General features: G+C 38.0%; 1 protein-coding gene across 1 annotated transcript in view; it reads right to left on the bottom strand.

Moving 5' to 3' along the window:
- COL24A1 (collagen, type XXIV, alpha 1) overlaps window positions 1-12,297 on the bottom strand; it is a 342,918-nt gene that overhangs the window by 256,051 nt on the left and 74,570 nt on the right. Inside the window, exon 11 of the mRNA XM_012661028.1 lies at window positions 1,823-1,876. Coding sequence (XP_012516482.1) covers window positions 1,823-1,876 — 54 coding nt within the window. The remainder of the gene's footprint in view (window positions 1-1,822; window positions 1,877-12,297) is intronic.

Below are 12,297 nucleotides of genomic sequence, written 5' to 3'. Positions count from 1 at the left end.
AATCTCATCTGGAAACCTAAAAATAATGCAGATAGACTTATATAAGTATTTTTCATATGTGTGTATATATATGTATATATTTCATATATGTGTGTGTATATATATTTATACACAATATGTATGTATTTGTGTAATACTGACTTCCAGAAAGAACTTTTTCTTTCTATTTATCTTCAGGGGTGATTAGCATTATTATATATTATTTTCCTCTGATTTTTTATATTAATACTTAAATATTTTATCACATAATAACCTTTTAGCTATATAATTCATGGTTTTAATGAGAATTTTGATATAGCCAAATAATATTAGGACACGGTACCCAGGATACATATAATATCACAAAATGGTCTTATTATATTTTTGTGTTGAGTTAGGTCTTGATATTTTCATATAGACTGGTCAAAATTAATGAGTAGGATTACAGCACTCTGCCTATTGAGGGTCACTGTCAACACTGAGCTTAAGTTTCTTAAATCCAAATGACAATATTTTGTGAAGACATACAATTTTGGTTTATTTTTTAAATCATTTACTAGAAGTAAGTTCATACCAAAAGGTAGACAGGATTGTATCATGAGCAGCAGAGTAATTAATGATATAAACTGGATACACTCCTTTGGGTCAAGAAAAAGCAGTTCGATTCTTTGCATGATCTATGGGATACATCATCTATTACTCTGCCGTATCACATGAAGATTAAGTGGCTTAGCTGTGGTATTATTCTGAAGGTAGTTTCTGCTATTGAAGAAATGACTTGTTATGTTGACCAAGGAAAAATCTTCATATCTTCTCACCAAAGAAGATTGGATATTTTGATTGTAATTGCAGTGCATTTAAACTCTTCAAATATTTCTTCTCTGAAGGGGTATTTACAAGTAATTATAAGAAAACGTGGTTTAATTTACTTACTCAAAAAAACCAATATTTGAAAAATTCATTTAGCAAAAAATAATCTGGTTCACTTTCATTTGCAAAAATCACTTTCCAGAAATGAAAATGAAAATTTTGTCCTGAACTTACTTATAATGATAGAGTTAAAGGTTCAATTCTCTAATTTCAAACTATACGACAATATAATAACATTATTCAACTCTACTTTTTTCAATTAATACTGACAGTGTAAATGAAGGCATGCAAAGGGAAATCACTGGACTCTGTATAGCACTGAAAACTGGATATGATAAAGATATAATGCCAAAACTCCACAAATATCTTGATTAATCTTTTTAAGTATAACAAACCATTTTGCAAAGGTTTTATCTTTATTCATACATACCTACATTTATGAACAGCTATCTCTCATTATGAAATTAAACAGAAATATATCTTCTGAGGCTAAATTTGTTAATGCACATTGCACTGCAAAATCAAGACCTATGACGGGTATATGCATACACAAAGAGTGCAATGCGCACCACCCAAAGGATGGACATATTTGAAACTCGGACTTGGGGGGGGCAAGGGCAACATACGTAACCTAAACATCTGTACCCCCATAATATGCTGAAATAAAAAAAAAAGAATTTATATTTAAATTAAAGATTAGTGAATTATAAAATAAAAATTTCATAATTACATATTTTAATATTTCAATGTATACTTTTTAAAATTTGAATTTAAAATACCTAAGACATTACTTCTTATAACAAAATTCAGGAAGATTTAAGAAAGTCTAATTATATTTCTGGCAGGTGATTTTTCTTAATCCTGGTTTGCCCACTCAGTAAGATACTTCCCTGACATCTGAGTTTATGATTCCTGTTGTACATTATCATAAATATATCACTTTAGAAATAATATTTGAAGGAGATGGACTTACCCTTTCTCCTTCAGGTCCCAATTTTCCTGCTTCTCCAGGAGAGCCAATAAAACCCTAAAAGCAAGAAAATAATCTTTATATTATTTCACTTGAATATTTACCCCATAAGTAATTCTAAACAGGAGTACTTCAAGTTTTATTTGAAGTAATATGAAATTATAAAACTTAAAGTATGAATAATACCCCCTCAGCTAACTGCCTTTCTTCCAGAAGTTACAAATCTTTTCATTAAAAAAAATGTAGGCGACAGGAGCTTCAAGATGGCTGACTAGTGGCATTTCATAATCCCCTCTCCCACCAAGAAGAACCAAAACAATGAGTAGGTAATCACAATTCAAATAGATCAAGCAATTCCAGAATACTGGAATTCAACAGAAAAGTGACAGGAAATATCAAAAGCAAGAAAGGAGGAGGAAGCAAGACAGCCTGCTCAGATGGGATCAGCTGGGAGCAGAGAGAGAGACTCCCAAATATGGGGAAAAGGTGAGTGACAGACCCTCAGTGGTCCACATTCCCATTGTGGTCTCTTGTAATCTTAGCCATGGGAGAGCCCCTCTACCCTTGCAGGCTATGAAACTAACATAGGTAGCTGCGATGGCACTGCCACAGGGAGGCTGGGTCCCACACACTCACTGAGACCTATGTAGCAGTGGCAAGGAACCATTTTAGCTACCCACAACAGACTGCACTGCCCTGTAGTCCAGTGTCACCAGGGTTGAGGACCAAGAAAAGCAAAGGCTGCTGCCTTTGGGGCACAGCTATGAAAGACATTGAGCTATTATGTACCCAGAGCTGAGGCATGACAGAGGAATCTGCCACTACACCAGAGGCTCAGGCATGAGCACTGCAGGGGTTGAAGTAGTGTGAGTGGCACATGTGTTCTCCACACACCAGCCTAGGCTCCAGTCACTGGAGGCTGCACCACTCTCTCCAGTGGAAGGGCAGGAGTGTCTACTGCCACCCCCCCCCAAAACTAAGCATTCCACAGGTGGCCTGGAGATCACTGCACCCCTACCTACTATGGCTAGCACCTATACACACCATCAGGGCACATGAGGACAGCCCAACTGGTCTGACTTTGTTAACCCTGAAGCCAGAGCACACAGGCAGGGGGCGAGGAGATTTCCCAGACCAGTCCACCACTGTTGGCATCTGAACTCTGCTCCTGGGTCCTGAGGTTGGGCCTACCTACCTGGCCACTACCATCATAGCTGACATCTACTTGCATGTCAGGTCGCCTGGTGACTGGCCCATCCAGCATATTGCAACCAATGCCAACACCAGCATACAACACTCAGGACCCAGATGGTCATCCTGCCACCGTTAGTGCCATCACCCATGCCACAACAGATGCTCAGAGGATTGAGAACATGGCTATCTGCCTGGCTCCCTGCTGCCATTACCAGCGTCTAGTAAGCCACCGGGAGGCCTAAGAATTGGCCCACCCAAACTTGTTAACATTAATGCCAGCGTAAGCTGCCCTGGGGCCCAAGGACAAGCATGCTCAGAACACTGCTGCCACCACTGGGGCAACCAACACCATGCATACATCTTCAGAAGAATGTCCTCCCCTATGAAAGCAAATTCAAAAAATTGGGAGAAGTGACTGTTAGATCAGATGTGCAGATAACTTAAGGACATAGAAAACATGAAAAAGCAAGGAAATATGATACCTTCAAAGGAACACAATAATCCTCCAGCAGCAGATCCCAATCAAAAGAAATTTAAGAAATTCCTGAAAAAGAATTCAAATTATTGATTCTAAAGAAGCTATTAGAGAATTCTGAAAAACAATATAAAGAAATCAGAAAAAAAACCACTCAGCATACGAATAAGAAATTTTTCAAAGAGATAGATATTATAAAAAAAAAAAAGAACCAAACAGAAATTCTAAAACTGAAGAGTTCATTGAATGAAACACAAAATACATTTGAAAGCTTCAACAATAGACAAGATCAAGCAGAAGGAAGAATTTCAGAAAGTGAAAACGGGTCTTTTGAAATAACTTAATGAGACAAAAAAATTTTAAAAAGAATGTAAAAGAATGAGCAAAGCCTTTGTGATATATGAGACACCATAAAGTGACAAAATATTTAAATTTTGGGGGTCCCAGAGGGTGAAGACAGAACAAAAGATTTAGAAAACCTATTTAACAAAATAAGAGATAAAACTTCCCATTTCTAGCAAGAGATTTATACATGGAGACACAGGAAGCTCTGAGATCACCCAAATAATACAATGTAAAATAGTCTTCTTCATAGCACATTATAGTCTTTCTAAAGTCAAAGACAAAATTCTAAAAATGGCAAGAGAAAACCATATAGTCATCTATAAAGAAAGCCACATCAGACTAACAGCGGATTTCTCAGCAGAAACCTTATATGCCAGGAGAATATAGGATGATGCGTTCAAAGTGTTAAAAGAAAAAAAACTTCCAAGCAAGAATACAATATCCAGAAAAATTATTCCTCATATATGAAGGAGAAATAAAATCATTCCCAAATAAGCAAAAGCTGAGGGAATTTGTCACCACTCAACATGCTTTACAAGAAATGCTCAAGAAAGTCTTAAATCTGGAAGCAAAAGGGTAACATTTATCATCAGGAAAACACATGAAATTATAAAACTCACTGGTAGAGCAAAAACACAAATAAAAAAGAAAAAGGACTCAAATGTTTCAACTATAGAAAACCACAAGACCACAACAATGACAATAAGAGAAAAGAAAAGAAAAAAAGAATACACAAAACAATGAGAAAACAATTAACACTATGACAGGAACAAAATTTCACAAATCAATAATAACCTTGAATGTAAATGGATTAAATTTTCCACTTACAAGATATTGACTGGCTGAATGGATTTAAAAAACATGATTCAACTATATGGCTGCCTACAAAAAATGCACTCACCTGTAAAGATGCACATAGACTATAAGAAAATGGATGGAAAAGAATATTGCATGCAAATGAAAACCAAAAGTGAGTAGAAGTACTTACATTTATTAGATAAAATAGACCTTAAGTCAAAACAGTAAATAGAAACAAAGGAGGTCATTAGATAATGAAAAAGGGATGAATTTGGCAAGAGGATATGAAAATTCTAAATATATATGCAACCAACATGGGAGCACCCAGGTTCATAAAGTAAATATTACTAGATCTAAAAAAAGAGAGAGAGAGAGACTCTGATATAATAATAGTAGAGGACTTCAATATCCCACTCTCAGCATTAGACAGATCATCTAGACAGAAAATCAACAAAGAAACACTGAATTTGAATTGGACTTTAGGCCAAATGGACCTAACAGACATTTACAGAAATTTTAATCAGCAACTGTAGAATACACATTCTTATCATCAGCAGATAGAACATTTTCCAAGAATGACCATATATCAGGCCACAAAACAAGGCTCAACAAATTTTAAAAATTCAAACTCATATCAAGTATATTCTCAGACCATAATAGAATAAAACTAGAAGTCAATACCAAGAGGAACTTTGGAAAATGTACAAACGCATTAAAATTAAACAACATACACCTGAACAACCATCAGATAAATGAAGAAAGTAAAAATCAAAAAATTTCTTGAAACAAATGAAAATGGAAACACCAACATACCAAAACCTGCACAATACAGTAAAATCAGTATCATAAAGTTGATACCAATAAATGCTTACAGCAAAAAAGTAGAAAGCTTTCAAATGAACAATCTAAGGATGCACCTCAAGGAATCAGAAAAGCAAGAACAAACCAAACCCCAAATTGGCAAAAGGAAAGAAATAATAAAGATCAGAGCAGAACTAAATGAAATAGATATTAAAAATATATATATAAAGGATCAATGAAATGAAAATTTGGTTCTTTGAAAAGATAAACAATATCAATAAACCACTAGCTTGACTAGCCAAGAAAAGAAGAGAGATGACACAAATAAACAAAATGAGAAATGAAAAAGGAGACATTACAACAGATATCACAGAAACACAAAATCATCAGAGACTGTTATGAACAACTATACACTAACAAATTGGAAAACCTAGAAGAAATGGAAAAATTCCTGGAAACATACAACTTAGTAAGATTGAATCAGAAAGAAATAGAAAACACGGGCCGGGTGCGGTGGCTCACGCCTGTAATCCTAGCTCTCTGGGAGGCCGAGGTGGGAGGATTGTTTGAGCTCAGGAGTTCGAAACCAGCCTGAGCAAGAGCGAGACCCCGTCTCTACTAAAAATAGAAAGAAATTAATTGGACAACTAAAAAAAATATATAGAAAAAACTAGCCGGGCATGGTGGCACATGCCTGTAGTCCCAGCTACTCGGGAAGCTGAGGCAGGAGGATCACTTGAGCCCAGGAGTTTGAGGTTGCTGTGAGCTAGGCTGACTCCACGGCACTTTAGCCCGGGCAACACAGTGAGACTCTGTCTCAAAAAAAAAAAAAAAGAAAGAAAAGAAATAGAAAACACGAACAGACCAATAACATGTAGCAAGACTGACTTGGCAATAAGAAGTCTCCCAACAAGAAAAGCCCAGTACCTGATGGGATTCATTGTGGAATTCTACCAAACATATAAAATAGAAACTAATACCCACCCTTCTCAAACTATTCCAAATGAGTGAAGAGGAGGCAATACTCCCTGACTCATTCTAAAAAGTCAACATTACCCTGATACCAAAACCAGACAAAGACAGAACAAAAAGAGAAAACTTCAGGCCAATATCCCTGATGAACATAAACATGAAAATCTTCAACAAAATAATAGGAAACCAAATTCAACAGCACATCAAAGAGATAAATACACCGTGACCAAGTGGGATTTATCTCAGGGATGCAAGGATGGTTTAACATATGCAACTCAATCACATCAACAGAATGAAGGACAAAAACCATACAATTATCTCAATAGATGCAGAAAAAGAATTCAGTAAAATTCAGCATCCCTTCATGATAAAAACTCTCAGCAAACTAGGCATACCTCAAAATAATAAAGGCCATATATGACAAATCCACAGCTAACATCATACTGAATGGAGAAAAGCTAAAAGTCTTTCCTCTAAGAACTGGAACTAGACAAGGATACCCACTTTTACCACTCCTATTCAGTATAATCTGGAAGTCCTAGCCAGAGCAATCAGGCAAGAGAAAGAAATAAAAGGCATCAAAATCATAAAAGAAGAAGTCAAATAGTCCCTCTTTGCAGATGGCATGATCTTAAATTTAACAAAACCAACAGACTCCACAAAAAACTCTTAGAGCTAATAAGCAAATATAGTAAAGTTGTAGGATCCAAAATCAATATACAAAAATCAGTAGCATTTCTAAACGCCAATAATGAAATAGCCAAAAAAAAAAATCATGAGGGCAATCCCATTTATAATAGCTTCAAAAATTATAAAATACCTACAAATAAGTATCATCAACGAGGTAAAAGATCTCTGTAAGAAAAACTACAAAATGTTGATGAAAATAATTGAAGAGGATACAAACAAATGGAAAATAATCCTATACTCAAGGAACAGAAGAATTAATATTGTTAAAATGACCACACTGCCCAAAGAAATCTACAGATTGAATGCAATTCCTATCAAAATGCCAAAGTCATTTTTCACAGAAACAGTAAAAAAAAATCCTAAAATTCATAAGGAACCAAAAAAGAACCAGAATAGCCAAAACAATCTTAAACAAAAAAGAACAATGCTGGAGGTATCACACTACCTGACTTCAAAATACATTATAATATATGCCATACAAAACAGCATGGTATTGCTATAAAATCAGACACATAAATCAGTGGAACAGAATAGAGCATCCAGAAATAAACCCACACATTTACAACCAGCTGATTATCCACAAAGGCGCCAAGAACATACACTGGATTTTCCCACCCTCTTCAATCAATGGTGCTGGGAAATTGGATATCCATATGCAAAAGAACGAAACTGGACCCCATCTATTTTTGATATACAAAAATCAAATCAAGATGGATTGAAGACTTTAAAATAAGACCCAAAACTATAAAAACACTAGCAGAAAACATAGGGAAAACACTTCAGGAAATCGGTATAGGCAAAGATTTTATGGCTATGACCTCAAAAGCACAGCTAAAACAAAAATAGACAAATGAGATTGTATTAAACTAAAAGCCTTCTACACAGCAAAGAAAACAATCCACAGAGTGAAAAGACAACCTGTTGAATGGAAGAAAATATTTGCAACCTATTCATCTGAAAAGGGACTAATATCCAGAATCTACAAGGAACTCAAACAACTCAATAATTTAAAAAATCCCATTAAAAAATGGGGGCAGCATCAATTGATGAGTGGAAAAAGAAAATGTGGTGTGTGTGTGTGTGTGTGTGTGTGTGTGTGTGTATGTAGTAGTGGAAAAAGAAAATGTGGTATATATATACATACCAGGAACTACTACTCAGCCATAAAAACGAATAAAATAATGTCATTTGCAGCAAGTTTGATGGAACTGAAGAACATTATCCTAAGTGAAGTATCTCAGGAATGGAAAAACAAACACCACATGTTATCATTAATTTAGTGGAAGCTAAATTATGGGTATTGCATGGTCATAATGTGGCATGAAGCAGTGTTCCCCAACCTTTTTGGCACCAGAGACCAGTTTCATGGAAGACAATTTTTCCTTGGACCGGGGGTGGGGAGGTGGTTTCAGGATGATTCGAGCACATTACATTTATTGTACACTTTATTTCTATTATTATACATTGTAATATATAATGAAATAATTATGCAACTCACCATAATGAAGAATCAGTGGGAGCCCTGAGCTTGTTTTCCTGTAACTAGATGGTCCCATCTGGGGGTGATGGGAGACAGTGACACCCGAAGTGTGTTGCTTATGTCCAGTCTACTCCGTAATCTCAATTTGGTTGTTGTCACTGCAGAAAACCCTGCTTCACAAAAATAGGATGTTGGAAATGGAAGCAGGCTTTTCAGAGCTTTTGTTGCAATCTCAGGATCTTCCACCTTGACTTTAATCCAGAACATATGGAGATCTGAAATTGTCCCAAACATACTTTTATGGCCACCAACATTTGCAGTCTCAAACAGTTTATTCTCTTCTAGCAAGGACAAAGTTGATTCAACTGGTTTATTCATGAATGGGTCCATTCCTTCCCAGTTCAGGGCTCTGTTGTGGTTGGAAGTAATGCTCCAACTCTTTTAAAAGCTGAAATAGGTGATCATGCACCAGCTGGGACAAAGAAGGCCCTGGCTCAGTTACTTTCAGAATCTCTACTAATGTTTGAAACATGTCAAAAAACCAATGTTCCTTTGGTGCCCCCATAATTCCAGTTTGGCTTTGAATGCAGCCACTTTATCTGCCAACTTGAACACAGTTGTTGTTCTCCCTTGAAGTGATGGATTGAGTTCATTGAGCAGGTTGAATATGTCACACAAGTAAGCAAGTTTTGCGACCCATTCTGTGTCACTGAAATGTGCTGCCATTGGTGACTATTTTTCTTTTTCTTTTTTTTTTTTTTTTGTTGGTGGGGGAAGACAGAGTCTCACTGTGTTGCCCTGGATAGAGTGCAGTGGTGTAATCGTAGCTCACTGCAGCCTCAAACTCCTGGGCTCAAGCGATCCTCCTGTCTCAGCCTCCCTAGTACCTGGAAATACAGTTGCGTGCCACAATGCCCAGCTAATTTTTCTATTTTTAGTAGAGACGGGTTCTCACTTTTGCTTAGGCTATTCTCGAACTCCTGACCTCAAGCAATCCTCCTGCCTCAGCCTCCCAGAGTGCTAGGATTACAGGAGTGAACCAGTGCACCCGGCCGTGACTGTTTTTCTAAAAGAAATCTCTGGAGTAGCTCTCATAACTCAAAAACTCTGGCCAGTGATCTACCTTTAGAAAGCTATCTCACTTCTGTGTGTAAGAAGAGACGTGTGTTCTCTGTGTCCATCTCCTCACAGAGCTGCAGGAACAGATGTGAGTTAAGGGCATGTACTTTAATGTGGTTGATACTTTTAATTACATCCTGCAAAGCATTGTTTAGTTTAGGTGACATTTTTCGGCTAGCCAGCATTTCTCTATGGATGCCACAGTACATAGACTCACATTCAGAAGTGAAACCAGAAAGCCATCTAGTCATGGCAGCCACTCCATCGGTGCATACACTGACACAAAATGACCAATTCGGTTTTTCTAATATGCAATAATTCAAAGACTTGAATAGTTCTGCAGCTGTGGTGTTTGTTGGTAACAAAAGTGTACATGACACATCCTCGTGCACATCCTCCTGGAAAGTATATTGCACAAAAACAAGCATTGCTGCCTGTTGTCAACATTGGTAGACTCGTCAACCTGATTTGCGTACCACAGTGACTTATCAATCCCCTCTAACAACTGTGCCTCAATATCTTCTGCTATTTCATCAATTCATCTAGCTATGGTGTTAGCCAAAAGAGGAACATGTGCCACCTTTCAACCACAGTCTCTCCTAAAAGTTCACGGCAAATGTCCTTAGCAGCAGGCAGGATCAACTCTTCACCAATAGTAAAGGGCTTCTTAGCTTTAGCAATGTGATTAACCTTAAGAATGACACCTTCAATAATTGCCTCTGTTCTTCCTGTTCGTGTTTTTTTCTTTTGAAAAACTCCAAAGGCTTGTGTTTTAATGCAGAGTGCTTGGTCTCCACACGGCAAAGCAGTTTTGAAGGTTTCACGCCGTTGTTGGCTCGCTGATCGCCACATATTATAGAAAGCGGGCTTGGAGAATGTGAATCACCTGTTGCAATGAACCTGTAATTTAAGTAGGACTCCTGGTATTTTCTTTTAAATGCAGCTTTCATTTTGTTGACAGTATTAGAGTCTTCTGCTGTCTCAACATTGGGTCTTTCCCCCTTTTCACAGAAGCTCTCCAGCGACATTTGTTTTTTACTCATTTTTGCTAGGGTTAGCTTGTGGCCTTACCAAAACTGTGACTGAGACACATGCACAGTGTAGGAAAGAGGCATGGATAGAAGCAGGAAATAAAATAATGTGTGGGCCACGTGCGGATTAAAATAAGTGTTGGATTCTGACTTAAAGCCTGCCACTAGATGCAGCTAAATTGTCACTTGCAATTCACTACTAGGGTTTTGATATGAGTCTGCAAGCCATTGATTTATTATGGTCTCTATGCAGTCAACCTCTCTGCTGATGATAATCTGTATTTGCAGCCACTCCCCAGCACTAGCATCACCACCTTGGGTCCACCTCAGATTTGCAGACATTAGATTCTCATAAGGAGTGTGCAACCTAGACCCCTCGCATGCACAGTTCACAGTAGGGATCACGCTCCTATGAGAATCTAATGCTGCGGGTGATCTGAGAGGAAGCGGAGCTCAGGTGGCGAAGCGAGCTATCAGGAGCGGCTGTAAATACAGACGAAGCTTTGCTCACTCACCCACTGCTTTTGTGACAAGATAGCAGCTTCTAATGAAGTTGGCAGCAGTCAACTTAATGAAGACGTCGTTAGGTGGAGAATCAGGGAAGTGATTCAGCAACAAGTAAAAATGAGAGTAAGCCCAACCTGTGTATGATCTAGTTACACAAAATGTATATAAGATTATAGCCTATAGGAGGGGGTTGGTTTTATTTTGCTTGTTATTGTTTTCTTTTGGGGGGGGACATGGTGGTCTGGAAATCTTTCATGACAGTGTATGACTGTCAGATTAATTCATTCAACAAATATTGTGTATTTATAATGCACTAGGCACTGCCCAAAGCCCTGGGAATGAAGAATAAAGCAGGGCTGGCTGAAGCCCTCAGGGTGTTCAGCTTCTCACGTGGGAGACCAGAATGACAGCTAAACAGACATCACAAGACAGCCCTTTTCCACCTACCCCCCCACCACCCAGGAGCTTGAGAGACCATTCAAGGGCACTTAACAAATTCTTGGAAAGGTTTCTTAGTAGGGGGGATATCTAAGCTTGGGGTGGGGAACTAGCGGCCTCAAGGCCACACGTGGCCCTCCAGATCCCCAAGTACGGCCCCTCGACCGAATCCAAACCTCACAGAACAAATTTCTCTAGTAAAAGGATTTGTTCTGTAAAATTTGGATTCGGTCAAAAGGCCACATTCAGGGATCCAGAAGGCCACATATGGCCCCCAAACCTCAGGTCCCTTAGTCCTTAATGTGGCTGGAGTTAGCCAAGTGAACCAGATTGGGGAGGGGGAAGTAATTCCAGGTGAGGGTGCAGAGGTGAAAGGAGGAGAGGGGCTCAGTTGCCTGCAGCTATTTGATTTGTCAAGCATAGAAGGGATATGTGCACTGGCATGCACACGCTGTTAGCAGTGGAAAGTGGCAGATTTTTTAGGCTATGAAAACAAACTCCTAGAGATAATGAGTTAGGCTTGAAGACAACAAGTTGAGTCCCCGGTGTTTAATTAAACAAAACAAAGGGGACAGTTGTGCTGAGTTTTCTTTAAAGGGGCAATGATGTGCTGTGAGTTTATTTTTCT

Source organism: Propithecus coquereli, unplaced genomic scaffold, assembly GCF_000956105.1.
Source record: "Propithecus coquereli isolate 6110/MARCELLA unplaced genomic scaffold, Pcoq_1.0 Scaffold7, whole genome shotgun sequence".
Taxonomy (NCBI): domain Eukaryota; kingdom Metazoa; phylum Chordata; class Mammalia; order Primates; family Indriidae; genus Propithecus; species Propithecus coquereli.
Note: the sequence above shows the minus strand (reverse complement) of the source record. Positions and strands in the feature narration are given on the sequence as shown.